Genomic DNA, 19,939 nt, shown 5'->3' with positions numbered 1-19,939 from the left:
ATTAATATGATGCTAACTGTAGGTTTTTCTTTTTTTTAAATTTTTTTTATTGACGTATAGGTTTTATTTATTTATTTATTTATTTATTTATTTATTTATTCATTTATTTATGGCTGTGTTGGGTCTTCGTTGCTGTGCATGAGCTTTCTCTAGTTGTGGCAAGCAGGGGCTACTCTTCGTTGAGGTGCACAGGCTTCTCATTGTGGTGGCTTCTCTTGTTGTGGAGCATGAGCTCTAGGTGCGCGGGCTTCAGTAGTTGTGGCTCGAGGGCTCTAGAGCTCAGGCTCAGTAGTTGTGGCGCATGGGCTTGGTTGCTCCGTGGCATGTGGGATCTTCCCAGACCAGGGCTTGAACCCATGTCCCTTGCACTGGCAGGTGGATTCTTGACCACTGCACCACCACGGAAGCCCCTATTGACATATAGTTGATTTACAATATCATGTAACTTTCAGGTGTACAGCAAAGCAATATGTATACATATATATGTATACATATAAATATGTAACCTTATAGGTTATCACATAATATTGAGTATAGTTCCCTGTGCTATACAGCAGGTCCTTGTTGGTTATCTGTTTTATACATAGTAGTGTGTATATGTTAATCCCAGCCTCCTGATTTATCCCTCTCGCATCCCGCTTTCCCCTTTGCGTAACCATAAGTTTGTTTTCTGTGTCTGTGAGTCTCTTTCTGTTTTGGAAATAAGTTCATTTGTGTCGTTTCTTTTTCTTTTAGATTCCATATATAAGGTATATCATATGAGATTTGTCTTTGTCTGGCTTACTTCACTTACTATGATAGTCTCTAGGTCCATACATGTTGCAAATGGCATTATTTCCTTCTTTTTTATGGCTAAGTAATATTCCATTATATATATATGTATATATAATTTTTTTAATTAATTAATTAATTATTTATTTTTGGCTATGTTGGGTCTTCGTTTCTGTGCAAGGGCTTTCTCTAGTTGCGGCAAGCAGGGGCCACTCTTCATCGTGGTGCGCAGGCCTCTCACTGTCGTGGCCTCTTTTGTTGTGGAGCACAGGCTCCAGACGCACAGGCTCAGTAGTTGTGGCTCACAGGCCTAGTTGTTCCGCGGCACGTGGGATCTTCCCAGCCCAGGGCTCAAACCCGTGTCCCCTGAATTAGCAGGCAGATTCTCAACCACTGTGCCACCAGGGAAGCCCCTGTATATATAAATTTATACACACACACACACACCACATCTTTATCCATTTATCTGTCAATGGACATTTAGGTTGTTTCCATGTCTTGCTATTGTAAATAGTGCTGCTATGTACATAGGGGTGCATGTAACTTTTTGAATTATAGTTTTATCTGGATATATGCCCAGTAGTGGGATTGCTGGATCATATGGTAATTCTATTTTTAGTTTTTTAAGGAACCTCCATACTGTTCTCCATAGTGGCTGCAATTTACATTTACCAATTTACATTCCCACCGACAGTGTAGGAGGGTTTCCTTTTCTCCACACCCTCTCCAGCATTATGTATAGACTGATGATGGCCATTCTGACTGGTGTGAGGTGATACCTCATTGTAGTTTTGATTTGCCTTTCTCTAATAATTAGCGATGTCGAGGATCTTTTCATGTGCCTCTTGGCCATCTGTATGTCTTCTTTGGAGAAATGTCTATTTAGGTCATCTGCCCATGTTTTGATTAGGTTGTTTGTTTTTTTGATATTGAGCTTTATGAGCTGTTTGTATATTTTGGAAATTAATCCCTTGGCAGTCGAATCATTTGTAAATATTTTCTCCCATTCTGTAGGTTGTCTTTTAGTTTTGTTTATGGTTTCCTTTGCTGTGCAAAATCTTTTAAGTTTAATTAGGTCCCATTTGTTTTTCATAGGTGCTGTTTATCAGATTGATGAAATTCTTTTATTCCTAGTTTTCTGGGTGTTTTTATAAGGATTAGATGTTAGACTTTGTCAAATGCTTTTTTTGTTGTTGTTCTGTTAATGTGGTGGATTACATTGATTGATTTCCAAATGTTAACCTTGCATTCCTTTGATAAACCCCATTGGTCATAATGTATTATCCTATTTATGTATGGTTGGATTAGGTTTGCTAAACTTTTGTTAAGAATTTTTGTGTTTGCCTTCAAGAGGGATATTGACGTATACATATTTTTTTTCTCGTAACGTCTTTGTGTAGTTTTGGTATCAGGGTAATGTTTGCCTCATAGAATAAGTTGGAAAGTGTTCCTTCCTCTTCAATATTCTGGAAGAGTTTATGAAAATTGGTGTTATATTTTCCTTAAATATTTGGTAGAACTCACCAGTGAAGTCATTTGGGCCTGCAGTTTTTAACTTTGTGAGGGTTTTAAACTACAAATTAACTTCTCTAGTAGATATGGAGCTATTTTAGTTACTTGTTTCTTTTTAAGTGAGCTTTGGTGGTTTGTGTCTTTTAAGATTTGTATATTTCACACAAATTGTTGAATTTATTGGGATTAAGATGTTCATGGTGTTGCCTTATTATCCTTTTTTTTATGGTCAATTGATTTTGTGTGTGTGTCCGTGTGTGTGATTTTTAATTGAAGTATAATTTGTTTACAATGTTGTGTTAGTTTCTGGTGTATAGCAAAGTGATTCAGTTATATATACATAATATATATAATATATATATTCTTTTTCAATATAGGTTATTATAAGATATTGAATATAGTTCCCTCTGCTTTACAGTAGGACCTTGTTGTTTATATATAGTAGCTTATTATCTTTTTAACGTTTGTAGTATCTATAGTGACGTCTCCTATTCATTTTTGATGATTGGTATTTTTTTGTGTGTGATCATTCTGGCTGGAGGTTTATCAGTTTTATTGGTTTCCCCAGAGAATCAGCTTTTGGTATCATTGATTTTTCTGTTTTCTGTTTTGTATTTCATTGATTTCCACTCTTTATTACTTCTTTTCCTTCTGCTTACTTGGGTTTCATTTGCCCTTCTTTTTCTAGTTTTTTAAGGTGGAGGTGAGACATTGATTAGAGACCTTTCTTATTTTCTAATATAGACATTTAGTCTTATAAATTTCCCTTTAAGGTACTGCTTTAGCTGCATACCACAAATTTTAATTTGTTGTATTTATTTTCATTCAGTTCAAAATACTTTTAAATTTCCCTTTTGATTTCTTTTGGCCCAAGAGTGGCTTAGAAGTATGTTATTTCATTTCCAGATATTAGGGGATTTTTTAGATGTCTTTCTGTTATTGATTTAAATTTGATTTCGTTGTGGTTAGAGGACATACTTTGTGTGATATGAATCCATTTTAAATTTATCGAGACTTGTTTTTTAGCCCAGAATATGATCCATCTTGGTAAGTGTTTTATGAATACTTAAAGAAAATGTATATCCTGATGTTGTTGGATAGCGTATTCTATGAATGTCAGTTAGGTCCAGTTGATTAACAGTGTTGTTTATGTCTTCCATATCCTTACACATTTTCAGTCTACCTCTTCAATGAGTTATGCATGAATGTACAGATGTAGAGAGGAGGAATGTGAAAAATTAAATTTATTCTTTGTGACTTGCTAAGGGCATTTGTTAAGCATCAGTGAGCAAAGAAGGGAGGTGAGGGTTGTGGTAGAGAGACTGATGAGAAGGGTAAAGGTTAGGGTTGTATTCAGAAGACCAGGAAGGGAATTGAGTAATACCAAATTAGTATTTATAATCAGTAGAGATTTAGGGAATTTAAAGTGGGTTATGCACTTCAGTGCCCATTACTCTGAGAGTGGATCACAGATGGAGACTACAAATAGGCAACAATCAATTGATAAATAATATAGGAAGCAGTTATAAGAAGTTGAGAGGTAATTTTCTAACTTTTAAAGAGGGATTTAATTTTCTCAGCATAATTACTAATAATTCCTTTACTAAGTAGTTAATCAGCAGCAGCAACCTCAACATCAAAATGAAAATTTATTATTGTGAACTTATTATATGCCAAACACTGAGCTAAAAATACCTTACATGCACTTTCATACTTTATTTTCACCTCAAGGCTAGGATATAAGTACTATTAATATTATTCCTACCTTACAGATGAAGAAATTGAGGCTTGGTGGGGTTAAATAACATCTCAAGGGTTCACTCAACCAAGAAGTGATGAAGGTGGGATTTGAGCCTGTCGTATTTTATAGTGTGTCTGTTATTGACTTCCCATCCCTACCCTCCAATAAAATAAAGAATCCTTTTTGTTCTGAGTTTTACTAGAATAGCATTTGTTCATTTGGTGGCTCTCAGAATTCTTTTACTGTGACTCACAATAAGAAAGGCACTTTACATGGCAGTTGAGTGTACATTTTTTATATGTATTTATGTGTGTGTGTATGTTATGTTTGTAAGTGTTTATTTCATTAAAACATATTTGGTTTTAATGTGTACTTTAGACATTATTTTCTATTGGTTCTCTCTTCTTTTCTCTCTTTCTTTCTTGTCACAATCCACTAATAGGTTACAATCCAGGTCAGAAAAACATTGATCTAGTCTAAGCCAGGAGAGTTGTAGACAAACACGGAGCATTGTAACTGTATGTACATGAGAAAGGCATTTTGGGTGGGCAGGAAGAGTTTTAAGTTATCATTTTGATACCTGAATACTGACTATGTCTTATACAAAGTTGATTGCTAAAAAAAAAAAAAAGTATTGCCTTTTTTAAAAGGTAAACTTGAGGAGTGATATATTTGGTTTTTGTTTTTAAAGCTCTCTGATCCTTCTGATTTACCAAGGAATGCCTTTAGAATTTTTACCATTCTTGTGGAATTTTTATGTATTGAACATATTGATTATGCCTTGGAAACAGGACTTGCTGGTAAGTATATTTATTTGTGTTATACTTCGTGTTAAATTCCTTTGATCCTATTCGGTTAAACTTTATGCATAATGTTGTTTTATATATATTCAACTCTATCTGTCAAAAGCAGTTCAGTGCAATGAAATGCTTTTTGAGCTTCTGTAACAAGGATTTGTCAGATACTAGAAGCTATAGAAAGACACAGTTCTCATATTGCTTACATTGACCAGGGCTACATAAGTCACTACAGTGTATGGAAGAATGTAACACAGTGCTGTAAGCTATGAAATGCCAAAGGAGCAGAAATGGAAGTGACAGCAATTCTGGTTGAGACAGTTGAGTAAAGTAAGATTTAGAAAGGAAAGTAAGCCTTTTCAAAATAAGCCTGGAGAGGAGTAGATTCATATAAAATTTTTTCTTTTATTTTTGGTCTTCTGGGTTTACTGGTATTAATACGATAATAATGACTTCTTCCCTAAATTACAGTCCCATTAATTCAGTTGCCTCCTTGACCTCTCTCACCTGTTCTGTGTGCATCTCAAATTTAATATATGCCAAATGAAACTCTTTATCTTCCACCTAAACTTCTTCCTTTCCCCTTCTTTTCATGTCTTTAAAAGGCATTACTATTTACTGTTTGCTCAAGGCCCAAACCCCGGAGTTATCATAATTCTCCTTTTCATCAAACCTGATAGCCAGTCTATCAGCAAATCCTGTCTGTATACTGCCAAACATAACTCAAATTCGTCTCCTTTTCTCCATTTCCGCTGATGCCACCCTGATTTAAAGATCATCATCTCTATCCATTCCTAACTGGTCTCTTTGTGTACATTCTTACCTTTCCAAATAACTGACTCCATGTAACAGTTATGTTATAAATTCAAGGGTCTTAAAATTTCTTGGTTAAGACCCTTTAGTGGTTTCCTGTTACTCTTAGGGGAAAAACAACAAGAAACTCTTCATGAAAGTATAGCTTTTGATCTGGCCTCCTCTTATATATTCATCTTCATCTCATGTTGCATTTCCCCTTACTACCCCAGCCCCTTTGGCCTTCATTCATTTTCCTCACTCAGGTTCTTTGCACTTGGTATCTCCCTACCCCCCAATCCTTTTCCTTCACTCTTCTCATGTCTGGCTTTTCACCCGTCTGATCTTAGCTAAAGTGCTACCTTCTTAGGCCTTTGCTGATCGACTTAGCTAAAAAGTGACACCCCTTTCCCAGCCTAGTTATGCATTATTTCATCATTGAATTAACTTTTTTCATAGCACTTGTTACAATGAAATTTTCATTTGTTAATATCTGCCTCACTCACCAGAATTCATTCATTGGACACATGCTTAAGTCCTTACCCTTGTACTCATGCAGCTTATATTCTTGTGGAAAAGATAGACAAATGACTAGTAAGTGCAATGAATAAAAATAAAATTGAGTAAGGAATAGAGAATAGTAATGGGAGGTAGGATAGGGAATTCAGGGGCAGAGGGTTTTTTTAGAAAGGCTGGTCAGAAAAGGCCTCTCTGAGGAGACATGAACCAGAGAGCTGAATGAAGTGAAGGAGTAAATTGAGTATTTGGAGAAAGAGTATTTTAAGTAGAACAGCATGTAAGTTCTCTTGAATAGTGAACTTCACGGGAATCTTACCTGTCTTAGGAATCTTATCTGTCCTAATTGCCATTATAGGCTAGCACCTAGAAAGCACATAGCACATGCTCAAAAATGTTTGACTGTATATAACATCATTCCATAAATTTTCTAAGGTTGAAGCAAAATTACCCATAATTCAGTAACCTTGTGGTTTATTCTTACCCTTTTTTTTTTTTTTTTTAACCTGCAGGACGTAGATAAGCATTTGTAGCCTGCTTCCCCCCCCACCTCCACCCCATACAGCAGAAACTTGACATCAAGTATTTAACATTTGCCATTTACAAATAAGCTAATGTGGTAATTTTTATTGGGATAATAATATCCACCTCAAAGATGTGAAGATTAAAGAAGATAATAAAAAAGTAACATGAATTTGATTCTATATGGTATGAAAGAGTTGTTCTTTAGCTAGTATGGAAGCCTAGCTTCTTCATTTTAATAGCAGTATTCATAATTTGGAAGGGCTTAGAAAATTTCCTGGTAGGATGAGAATGTCCCTTATACTCATAAACATTTTCCATGCAGCTATTTAGTTAGTACATACTGCTATTATTTCTAATGATTTTATAAAATTCTGTCATGCATATATATTATAAAGTTAACCACTCCCTATTATTAGACATCTTGGATCTTTTCAGCAATTTAGTAGTATAAATAATGCTACAATGAACATTGTAGAGCTTAAAGTGTTTTCCTTATTTTGAATTATTTTCTTTGGATAAAATTCTGGAAGTGAAATTACCAGATCAAAGCATATTGCAAATTAAAAAAAATTTTTTTTTTTTCACACACACACACACACTGTATTTTATTTTTACAAGAGATAAATAGACTGACAACAAGCATTGTACATGGATGACCACAACAAAAGCAACAATGATTGCAATTACCAAACATGAAACACACTCATACTATGTCATAATATTGACATTCAGCCCAGTAATCCTCCACTGTAACAGGTCCTTTACTTTGCAGTGAAAATTGATTTGTATATTCTTTGCCTCTGAGTCCTTGTGGGATTTTTTTTTTTTAAATTCAGACAGAAAGTCACAAAAATTATACTCATCCTCATCAGTTCACTCAGTCCCATGTAATGAATTGTTTTTTTTCATCTTGATCTTTTGTTAGCACTTTTATGAGTTCATCAGTTTTTCATCAGAGTTCTGAAAATGCTTAATCATTCAGTTCAGCAGTACAGTCAGTTACCAGAAACCTGTACTTGTCAGAGTCTTTTTTTTTATACGTATAAACTATTTTCCTAAGTGGTTTTTTCCCACTAATCTATACTGCTATTGGCATGTATGATTATACCAGCTTTTCTGCACACCACTGAATATTCTTTAAACACTTTAATAATTTAGTGGTTAAAAACACACATCACTATTGCCTTTTCATGTCTTTCATTAATAGCAAGGATTAGTATTTTCTACATGTGTATTGACTTTATTTTTTTCTCTTGTAAATTTGTGTTGGAGCCTTTAATTTTCTTATCAATTGGTGATTTTGTCGTTTATGGGAAAATAAAACACCTTTATTTTCCATTTTTAAAACTTTGAAAAAAAATCCTCCTCCTGTAAAGAACTCTAGGTATTAAACTTCTGTTTTCTCATTTTCTGTGAGTATTTTTCCTAGCCCCTTATGTCTTTGAACTTTAGCTAGAAACATAAATGTCTGTGGTTAGTAGGGACTTTTAGAGTTTAACTATTACTCTCTTAACAAAAGAGGAAACTGAAATCTGGAGAGATCAGCTGTCTGTTTTGGGGTCAGAATGTGAAGTGGCTTGAATACAGTGCTGAAAATCTGGAATTTATTATGTTGACAGTGAGGAGACTTTGAATTATTTTTGAGGAAATAGTAGAGAACATGGTGAGTGAAATATGTTAAATACATTATTATGGCAACAATATATAGCATCAAAGATAAGGAGATTTGAACCAGGATACTAATAAGAAAATTATTTTAACTGTTATCAAAGGTAATGAGGCCTGGTTATAAGAAAAATGGTAGAAGTGTATTCATGGCTCATGTGAATCATTGGGCATAGGAGGGCAGGAAAGGGAAGGAGAAGGTATAGTCCAAGACGATTCATTTATTGATTTATTTATTTTTTATTTATCTCCGCAAATAATGAAGACTTGAGTAGATAGTGAAAATTTGGACGTAAAAACGTTGGATGAATTTTATCAAATTATTAACAAGTTTAATTTTACTCTTCTGTCCACAAAAATTATTGCTGATTTAATGAAACAGCAGTTACTTTTATGCATGTTGTATATATAAAACCACATTCTTTTTTCTGTTGCTTACATGAATTTCTTTAATATGATTCTAACATATACATGCCTTCCAACTTTAGGAATTCCTTCTTCGGATTCTAGGAATGCAAATCTCTATTTTTTGGATGTTGTGCACCAGGCCAATACTGTTTTTCATCTTTTTGACAAGCAGTTTAATGATCACCTTATGCCACTAATAAGGTTAGTCAAATTGTCTGATTTTCATTGGTGTTTCAATGAATATTATAATACTCTACTTCTTGTTAAAATTTAAAAGTAATAGATGTTCGTTAAAACATCAAACAGGAACAGGAGGGTGTGAAATAAGTAAAAGCCCTTTTCCTCTTCCTTGCCTTCCTGTTTTCCTTCTGTGGTATTAATTTTAGTTTACTGAATGTGTCAGAAACCTAAATCTGATATGAAAGACAACTTCTAGCTTGTTCCCACTTATTATAATAAAAAGATGTACAATAACAATTTTGTGAGATCAATAGGACAGGTTTTGATGAGGCATTAAATAAGGTTTAGTTTATATCTTCCTATCAATTTATGTGAACTTTTAAAGCATGTGAGGATTAAATAAGGTAGTGTATATGTGAACATGCTTTTTAAAATTGTATGTGTAGTACTATAATTAAAGAGGAAGAATATTCATATAGAAGATACAATTCTAGACATTTTGTATAAACGTTGATATGCCAAGAAATAATTAGTCTAGAAACGATCTCAAAGATAAAGATTACTTGTGATCCCTGAATCACATTTTGAAAGGAAATTTACTTTTTAAAGAGCTCTAATGTCACATAACAAAGAATTCACGTAATTATTAGGGTTGCATATTCTTTAATATTTTGGGTGTTTTTTTGACATTTAGGTAATATTCAGAAGGTAAATATGGCTACCAAGTTGGTTTTGTTTTTCGTTTTTTTTAATATAGGAAAGCTAAATACAATTGAATTGGGTGTTAGTCTCCAAATTTTAATTATTATAATTTGCTGTATTCTCAAGACTTTGTGATTTTTCTTACTGATATACCAGAAATTTAATTAAAAAGGAAACCAAATAATTTCAGAATTTCTAAATCACATGTTTATATTCTAAAGGGATGTCTCCTCACAGATGAAAGTAATAAATCTAAATCCTCCTCTTCCTTCTCTTTTAACTGGTTAATTTTTCCTAGCGTGAGTATTGTAATGAATTGGGCATAGTGAATACTAAATAATTACTTTACTATTTATATGCTTCTTGGATTGGTGAGCAAATTAAAATAATGTGTGTGTGTGTGTGTAGGTATATAGCAATACACATATGCCTATGAAAAACTGTTAGAATTGTAAGGCTACTAATGTGATCTTTTTCCCCCTTTAAACGTTCAATAGCTCTTCTCCTAAGTTATCTGAATGCCTTCAGAAGAAAAAAGAAATAATTGAACAGATGGAGATGAAATTAGATACTGGCATTGACAGGCAAGTTGTTAGTTTTACTATTTCTCTTGCATTTTTTTTGTTGTGTTTTTTTATTTTTAAATTTTTTTAACATCTTTATTGGAGTATAATTGCTTTACAGTGTTGTGTTAGTTTCTACTGTATAACAAAGTAAATCAGTTCTATGTATACTTATATCCCCATATCCTCTCCCTCTTGCATCTTCCTCCCACCCTCCCTATCCCACCCCTCTAGGTGGTCACAAAGCACCGAGCTGATCTCCCTGTGCTATCTCTTGCATTTTTTTTAAATTGTAAAAACACCATTGTAACAACATGAAAATGATTTTCAGAGAAGAAAAAAGTCTATTTTAATTCCACCATCCTGCTATAACATTTGATTTTATTTTTACGTATTGCTTTCATCTTTATTAGAATGTTGTTTTTATTGGCTTCCAGGTTTATTATTTATGGAAGTCAGTATGTTTAGACTTACTTTTAAAGCAGATTCTATTTAAAATCTTTTTTTGTTAATGCCCCCTCCTACACACACACACACATGCGTGTGTGCACACACCCTCTCGCTCTCCCTCTCTCTCTCTCCAAACTCCTTAAAAATGGTATGTAACATAGAGGATTTTATTTTCAGTTAGAACTGTCACGCTAATATCTGAAATGCTTTAAATAAATATACTGATTTTCTAAAAGTAACTTCCATTAAGTGAATGCAGACTCTACATTCAAAAAATTTTTGTAATGTGTATTGTAGTTAATTACCTGTTCATAATATGGAGCAGTGGATCTCTGTCTTTTGAGATGATGGTGGGCATTTATTTATTGATGATGACAATAGCTACTATTTGGTTTGGCCAGAAAGTTCGTTCGGGTTTTTGTAACATGAAAAACCCGAACGAACTTTTTGGCCAACTCAATATTTATCAAGAATTTGCTATGTGCCGGGCACAGTACAAGGATCTTTACCTGTATAATTTCGTTTATTTAAGTAGGAAATACTATTCCCATTTTACAGGTGAGGAAATGAAAGCTTAAAGAAATGAGGTAGTTTGCTCAAGATCTAATGCTGGATATTTGGGACTCAAATTCTAAAGCCCATGCTACTAGGTTTGGGCATATTTTTATTTACTGTAATTCTACTCCTTTCTCTTCTATTCAAGAAAACATATTTGAATATAAGTTAGTTACAGGAACTCTAGCCCTTAATATCTTTGTCTTTTGCCAATCTATTATCCTTTCCCAGCTTTATTTTATTCATTGTTGTGCTTAGATTGCTTGGTCCATCTCTTTAGTTACTCCCTCGTAATTACCCTAAAATTTATTTCCTTTAACCATAATTATCTTACAGATCCTAAAATCTGGATTAATGCAGACTCTTTTATTCCCATAACCGTATGGCTGATTGCTGTTGGAGAATACCACGTAACTCAAACATTATTCGTGCCATTACAAACACATACTCTCATTTCTCAACTGGGTCTTCAGTACCACTTGTTCAGCCTCCTGCTTGTCCTTAGACTGCGAAACTCGGGTTCTTCTCACCTGTTCTTCTAAACTTTGGCCATTCCTCATAAGCCCCTCTATCTTACTGCCTTCCTAAGCATTCTCCAAATATAGTTGTTAAGGAAACAAATTAGTGACAGTCTTCTAAGATCTTTAAGATTTCCTTAAATAGAGTAATGGGCAAATGAATCTTTGCCCTGTGTTTTGAGCAGGAAGCTAATAAAACTAAGAGGTCTTTGATGTCAAGACCTAGAATTTACTTTTTTAAAATCTAAAGTATACCCATAGTAAAATAGTCTCATGGTGACATGAAATTAAATAATTTAAATTTAATTTGTTATAAATAATATAAATAAAAGTAAATATAAAGTAAATTAAATGGATCAAATACATGGTGTTCTCAATTCTCTAGGACATTAAATTGTATGATTGGACAAATGAAGCATATCTTGGCTGCAGAACAAAAGAAAACAGATTTTAAGCCAGAAGATGAAAACAATGTTTTGATTCAGTATACTAATGTGAGTAAAATGATTCAGTATGCTAGTAAGAATATCTGCTTTGTTTGTACTTTTGTTAACATTTCATTGATGTATGTTATTATGCTCCAAGTTTTTTTCTTTTATACTTAGAGATTAATGAGAAACTATATGTATTTTCTCCTTAGCTAAGCTGATACACATTTCTATGTAATAAGTATAGAAAAAATTTTTACAGGCCTGTGTTAAAGTCTGTGCTTATGTAAGAAAACAAGTGGAGAAGATTAAAAATTCCATGGATGGGAAGAATGTGGATACAGTTTTGATGGAACTTGGAGTACGTTTTCATCGACTTATTTATGAGCATCTTCAACAATATTCCTATAGTTGTATGGGTGGCATGTTAGCAATTTGTGATGTTGCTGAATATAGGAAGTGTGCCAAAGACTTCAAGGTATGTATTCACAAATATCAAACTTGTAAATAGGTTCAAGAACATAAGTCAGATCATAAAAAATGTGTACTGACTTATAATCATTAGTGAAAAGTTTATAACTTTTGTTGACATTGTAGTGAGACAGATATAACATTTCCTAACTGAAAAAGTATTGTTGCAGTCATATTCTCAATATTAACATATTTTTGCTTTGAGCTTTATTTTAGACAAGGCCGTATTTCAATTCCATAGTCCGAATGACCTTATTAAATAACGCGCATGACTAATGCTGCATATATCAGATATCAGGAAAATATGTTCTTTCTTCATGTACATCTCTCTGAAATCAGTTTCCCTTAATGTTTAAATTATTTAAGAAACCTGGTAAATCAATGATAACTAATTCTAGTTTACAAAAGTATAAATGATTATTACTATTTAAGAAAATTGGCATAATATGAATCTTTTCAAAAAGATTATAGTGAGTTTTATAATGTGTGAAATATTTGAGTTTTAACACTTAAGGAACTTGAAAAAATTCTAACGTTGAACTCTCCAACATTAGTTAAGTCCTGAATAACAGTACGTAAGTGAGAAGAATTTACAAACTGATTGTAAAACTAAACATTATTTTGTTTCAATGTTATTTTTTTCCTTCTCTTATCTCAATTCAGATTCCTCTGGTATTACAGCTTTTTGATACTCTGCATGCACTTTGCAATCTTCTGGTAGTAAACCCAGATAATTTAAAGCAAGTCTGCTCAGGAGAACAACTTGCTAATCTGGACAAGAACATTCTTCACTCCTTCGTACAACTTCGTGCTGACTATAGATCTGCCCGCCTTGCTCGACATTTCAGCTGAGGTTGAATTTACAAGGGCAGTGTGTTGTACTTCAGCAGGCCTTGGTTGATAGAAAGCACAGGCGGTTTCTTATGATACAGCCAACATTTTATTGAAAAATGATGACTGTTTAGAAAAACAGCAGCCATACTTACCCTTGAGATTTTTTTGAAATTTGGACACAACTAAGCATATTTTGCTCTTTTCCCTTAAGTTGAATTTTAATTCCGTTTTTGAACTTATAAATTTCAAACTCTGTAAAGCTATATGTCATTGTTTTCATCCTGGAAAATGTTGGTGTCAGAAGGCAAATGAGATGTTACCAGTGTTCTGGTTCATGTTCTTTAACATAGTCCATTGGGAAATTTCACCATCCTATTTTGCACTAAAGATGGGTAAAATCCAGCAAAACTACATTATTATTTATCAATTTTCAGCACTGGTAATTGTGAATCAGTTTATTTTAGGTTTTTCTAGAGAACTTTTTGCTTCTTTCAGAAGGTTAATTAACAATTGGGCATAATTTTTGTAGTTGGTTGATTGGATTTTTCTGAGGTACAACAATAATACTATTCCAAGAAAAATGTTATAAACAAAACTAAAATGATGAAATGTTTTATGTAGGTATTAGCAGTGGATCAGAATACATCTGCTTTCTGGGTAAAAAAAAAAAACTTAAAAGTTTACAATTTCTTATTTGGTAAACAGATTTTTAAGCCAATGCTAGCAAGAAATTAATAAAATTATTTTATATTTTGCTTAAGATAAGGTGGAGGATCTTAACTAAAGGACCATATTTATTCATTATTTTAATATTATAAGGGAAGTAAAAAAATGAGGTATAGTCTAAATGGTACATATGAGAAGTATTGACAGTGTTTAGCAACAATACAGTCCTTTAAGATTTCTACCTTTATGCAAAACTGGAATAAGATGGAATGGCTAAACATGCAGGTAGTCTTCTATTTTAAGAGGAATCGGGAATTGATAGCATTATATTCTAAGTCTCGAGATAAACTTTGCAAGGACTAGTTGCTTTTTAAATCTATAGTTTCTGTCATTACCTTTTTCAAGGCATTTCTGAAGCGATTCCTACTGAATGTAGTTAATTGAATTGGCTTAATATGGTGGCATAATAAATCACTTATAAAATTTTAAACATCAAGCAGAAATTTAGAAAGATCTTTACTCTAAAAGCTATAAACTTGCTCTGTGAGAATGCATTCTTAGCTATATGTAGTGTTTCAGCTTTCATTGTGTTTTTCATAGTCTTCAGGAACAGATAAACTTTAATGTTCAACTCATTCTTGACTTTTCTTTTTCTTTTAATGTAGGCTTTTTGGCCTAATTTTGGAAAACTAATTTTAAGAATATGTTTCTGAATGTTCATCAACTTTACCAAAACTTCCAGGTCCAGAGCGAGCTAGCTACTGTTTAAGTTACTATTGACTGAATTTTCTTCATTTTCTGTTTAGCCCAGTGTTATCAGGGTAAGCAAGAGAAATGAAGTATGCCAACTTTTATCAAAGCATTTTAGGAAATTGTGGCAGCTTTAGAAGGCTGTCTAGTTTTCTATTTCTTAGCCAAAGGAAAGCCAGAACAGGTTTTGGATACTAGAGAAAGTCATATGCTTGTACTATTGCCGTTTTAGAAAGCTCTGATGTGAATTCAAATTATACCTCTGTTACTTAAAGCCAACAATTTTAAAGCAGTAGTTTTACTGGCCACTTGAACTCTTTGTACACAGTGTCAATTTGTAAAAAAATAAAAACGGGAAAAAAATATCAAATAAAACATGAGAGAACACTTTAAGACTTCCAAATCAGAAAAGTGCTTCAAATTATTTTGTTTGGATTAATTTTTTAAATGTAAAACATATATTTGTTGCTTAGATATTTTGTTAATTATTATTTCCATGTTTGAATTCTGTGCAATATTTTCCATTATGTCCATTGACAGGACAGTAACAAAGAAAACTCATAAGTGACTACTTAATTTAGAAGTGTTAACATTAATGCTCAATAAACAAATTCCCTGCAATTGTTTTTTTTTTTATTTCACTCCATTTTTACATTTTGAGGACACTCATACTGAATTTTATAAATTATTTTTTATTTAAATTTTTAAGATTTCTTATTTTTCATAGCATAGATCTTCCTTTTTAAGCAGAAAAATACTTGATTAGATAATCAAAATTAGAAACAGATCGTCTTTCTCTAAGAAAAAATAATTTGTTGTATAAAGCAGTATGCATTCTTTGCATTCATTGTATTTCATTTTGAAAGTATTTTTCATATTAATGGGCACTACAAAATTCTGCTCAAAATATATGGCTCAAAAGAGATGGTCAATAAGTAAAATGTTTTTCATACGCACATGGTAAAATTTTAGGTAGCGACAATGGAACTTTGTATATCAGTAACTTTAGTCAACATTTGAATAAGGAGAATCTTTATAATTTTCCGTAGTTTCACATGAGCTAACATGCAATGTTTAGATAATGTTTTGAAATCGATAATAGACTCTTAAACACTGCATTTTTAGGAAATGCAGAAACACTTGATAAAAAGCTTAAGTGTATTATGTTTTCATAACACAGAAAGTGAAATACAGAACACAGGTTTAAGAAGGAAGTCTAGCTTCTATAAGTTATGATATTAAAAATGACAGCTAACCAAAGTAGCTGAATACTTCTTATGAGGAATTGATCTGGGAGTTTAACTTTTTTTTTTTAATACAAAAATATTCTATGTATTACCATTTATTGCCCATTGACTCAGAAGTATGACATATTTTCTAGAAGCATAGTGATTTCTAGTGGAGAATTTGACATATGAAGCATTCTGAGCTTTCATCCAATTAGTTTAACTATATTCAGTCCCTGTAGTACTTCTCTCTGCTTGAAGAAGTCTGTCCTGAAATACGTCGTGTACTTTGGAGGAAAAGACCAGTCCATATTGTTACTGTAAATAATTCTACATAAAGTAAAAATAGCATTTAAAAAATTTTGATGCATAATAAAGTGTAGCTATATTTATTGACTTTAGTTCCATGCACTGTGCTAAGCCCTTTACATATATTATCTCATTTGGTTTCAAAGGAGCCCTAGGAGTAGGGTACTGTTATCTCCATTTGACAGACCCCGTGCACAGAAAGTTTTAAGTAGATCTGCTCAAGTTCTACAGCTAAGTAAAAGACTCAGATAGAAACCTGAATGTTTCTCACACTTTATCTTCTATACACTATTCTCCTTATGCAACATAAAATATTGTTTGATAGGCTCATTAGTTTTGCTGAGTCTAATTTTCTTTTCATCCAATATTTGGTTCTCGTTGTAGTGTTTAGATTATGAAGTTGAGATACCGGGCTAATATCTAATTTACTGTTAGAGTTTTTCGTAGTGTCTCCGGTGTGTGGTCATACTTTTATAAAATTTGGTTTTTAAAATTTTATAAGTGGTCATGAAATTTTAATTGAATATTAAATGTGTACCTACTAGAAATCTTTCCATCAAAAAGTTCTTCAGTGAGTTATTTTGCATAATCATAATACTGTTTGAGTAATAATTTTTGCAACAGAAAGACTTCAGGTATTTTGTACAATATTTTGTAACATGGGAGTGAATGACTACCTTGAAAGATATGAAGAAATCAGTATTTCTACCTTCAAAAACAGACTATTTTAGTGTCACAAGTTTGCCAATTCTGTTGTTTATTTAGTGCATTGGTAGTTTTTAAATAGCTAATGCTGGAGTGAAAACATGGAGAAAAATGTACTCAGTGTATTAGCAATAGGCAGTCATTTTTATGTAATCAAATATTGCATATTTAATATTTTTAAAATTGCCTTAACTCTTAACTTTTATTCTTACCACTGATCAATCTTTCTCTTTCCAAATTTAGGGGAGAAACAACCCTCAAGTGTATATAGGAGAGAAACCTGACACATTAGAGAGTAAGAATTTTAATTGGTGTTTTGAAGCAGCTGGGTTGATAACCCTGGGCTTAACAAGATTGATATTTTTAAACTAGGCCCTGTATACTTTAACATAGTTATCTGGGAGGTAACACTAAACTTCAGTTCTTGTGATTAATAACACTTTTGTGGGGGAGAGACAAGTAATTAACCATACTTGCTCATTTTCTAAGTGGTTTAGAAGGTTGCAGTCTGCCTCACCATACAAAGCTAATTTAAATATGAATATATAACAATCATACTTCAAACAGCAAACAAGCTCAGAGGAAAGTCATCTATTCAGAAGGCATAGATTTGCGCTAGACAGCAGTGATGCATTACAAATATATAATTATTTTCACTAATATTTGAGCAGGTGGAATGGATTAGAACATGGTCAACATTATGCTGCTGCTAACATGTATTTTCCTATATTAATATGTACTGTGCAACATGTATTAAAATTGTCAATAATTCATTTTAGCCGAGATACTAATATTTATATTACTGTGTTGAAGAGACAGTATCCAACTGAGCCACTTTTAATTTAAAAATCTGAAACTGGAATTAAGTTTACTTTCAAAAACCACTTAAATTACTTTATAATCACTGGAAAGTCAATAAAACATAGAATTATCAGTGACTGGTCACTTAATAGGAAGAAGTATGGAGGGTTAAGAATAGGGATAAGAATCTGGAATGAGTTAAATTAAGTTTCATTTATACTCAGATGAGTGACTTCCTTTTGTTTTCACCATTGGCAATCTTAAATGAAGGAAAATGTCTTTCTTCCAGAGTATCTTCATATTAATAAACTAAGTTTGAAGATTGGATGGAACCAACTCCAAGGAATTAATCTCCAGTGGTGGACTTTCAGATTTTTTAGATTAAACTTTGAGAGGTAGGAAGCCTTCTTGATGCCCCTGTAATCTTAAATAGGCAGGTGCCTTGGAATGGGGCCATCCCTTTTTACCTGCCTGTCATTTTAATCTTTATACTGTGGGTAAATTTGGTTTCTTTGAACTCTGGCATTTTGTTGTGGCTGTCTATCAAACCTGCAGCTTTTTGCTATAGAGAATATTATCCAAATAGAATCTGGACAATGCTGAACTAAAGAAAACTGTGAAACTACGTCTTAAGTATATTGTTTGCAAATGCTGTGTGCTAGAGGATTCACATAAAATCATGTGAAAATACTTTATAAGGAATAATACTAAGTGCCTCTATATTAGGATTCTTCAGTAGAATGTATTTTCAATTTTTGCCACAAGGGGGAGAAGTTATAGTAATACTTACAAACATTTTTGTTTGATAAAAATAGAACTCACATAGCTTCTCTCTACTGAACAGCACCTATGAACATGTCGCTGTCCTAACTAACAGGAAGAGTGTGTGAGTATGTGTGTGTGTTTAAGATTCTGAAAGTCATGTGTGAGAAGAATTTCTGGGTGAATTAATGACACAAAACTAAAACAGTTTTGAAGAACATATATGTGCACAGTGGACCCAGGAACTGGACAGACTTCGTCATTAAAATTGTTTTTTTAATCATTGAATTCTTTTATCAGCTCTTTAAGAATAATAAGAATCTATTGATTCATTTTTTTGCTTTCTGCTTTTTAAAGAAAAATTTTCGAAACAATCTCTAACTTACAGAAAGGTTGTAAATATTGTACAAATAAAATTTTTCCACTTTGAGAGTAAGTTGCTGTCGTGATGCCCATCACCCTGCAATACTTTTGTATTTCCAAAGAGAATAAATTCTCCTATATAGCCACAATACAACCATCAAAATCAGGAAATTAACATTGATATATTACTCCCATCTAATCATAAGACCCCATTCAGGTTTCACCAGTTGTCCCAATAATGTTTTATAAGGATCCACTTCAAAATCATGTGTTATCTTAGATTGTAGTGTCTCTAGTTTCTTTCACTCTGGAGTGGTTCCTCAGTCTTTCCTTGACTTTTACTACCCTTGGCACGTTTGTAGATTATAAGCCAGTTATTACATAAAATGTCCCTAAATTTGGATTTATCTGTTTCCTTGTGAATAGATTCCAGTTGTGCTTTTTTGGCAGGGGTATTATAAAAGCAATTCTGTGTTCTCATTGCATCCTATGAGGTAGTGCACAATTTCAGTGCACTGTTTCTGATGATACTCATTTTGATCACTTGCTTAAGGTACTATCTATCAGGGTTCTTCACTGTAAAGTTACTTCCTCCCTTTGTAAGTATTTTGTGAGGAGGTAGTTTGAAGCTATTTATATATCCTGCTCCTAATCAAAATTTCAGGTTATTAATATCAGTATGAATTCACGGTTTTCTAGTCAATGGATTATAATCTGTTATTTATTTTGAATCTCAAATCATCCCACATTTGGTCAATGGGAGCCCTTTCAAGTTGGCTCCTGTGTCCTTTGACAAGTTGCCATCATTTTTTAAGTACTTTCTTACATTTGGGCACACAGGTTTGTCCAAACTTACCTTGTACTTACCTGCCCCATCTTTGGAATCAGCCTTTTAGTGGAAATTGGTATTTAGAAACAACAATTTGTGC

The 19,939-nt window shown here is 32.8% G+C and overlaps 1 protein-coding gene across 2 annotated transcripts in view; it reads left to right on the top strand.

Annotated features, from left to right (window-relative positions):
* The window catches only part of EXOC5 (exocyst complex component 5), a 57,433-nt gene extending 38,386 nt beyond the window's left edge, over positions 1 to 19,047 (top strand). The window contains exons 13-19 of one of the 2 annotated variants that reach the window (XM_059914299.1): positions 4,716 to 4,824; positions 8,808 to 8,928; positions 10,107 to 10,193; positions 12,081 to 12,189; positions 12,386 to 12,601; positions 17,328 to 17,379; positions 18,175 to 19,047. In XM_059914299.1, the coding sequence (XP_059770282.1) occupies positions 4,716 to 4,824; positions 8,808 to 8,928; positions 10,107 to 10,193; positions 12,081 to 12,189; positions 12,386 to 12,601; positions 17,328 to 17,379; positions 18,175 to 18,284 (804 nt within the window). In that variant the 3' untranslated portion in view covers positions 18,285 to 19,047. Of the gene's footprint in view, positions 1 to 4,715; positions 4,825 to 8,807; positions 8,929 to 10,106; positions 10,194 to 12,080; positions 12,190 to 12,385; positions 12,602 to 13,257; positions 15,429 to 17,327; positions 17,380 to 18,174 lie in introns of those variants that run through there. The other variant, XM_059914298.1, reaches the window with a different exon arrangement.
* The last annotated feature ends 892 nt before the right edge of the window (positions 19,048 to 19,939 follow it).

The sequence above is a fragment of the Balaenoptera ricei genome, chromosome 2 (genome assembly GCF_028023285.1).
Source record: "Balaenoptera ricei isolate mBalRic1 chromosome 2, mBalRic1.hap2, whole genome shotgun sequence".
NCBI classification, from domain to species: Eukaryota; Metazoa; Chordata; class Mammalia; order Artiodactyla; family Balaenopteridae; genus Balaenoptera; species Balaenoptera ricei.
The sequence above is the reverse complement of the archived record's forward strand: the minus strand, read 5'-3'. Positions and strand labels throughout refer to the sequence as shown.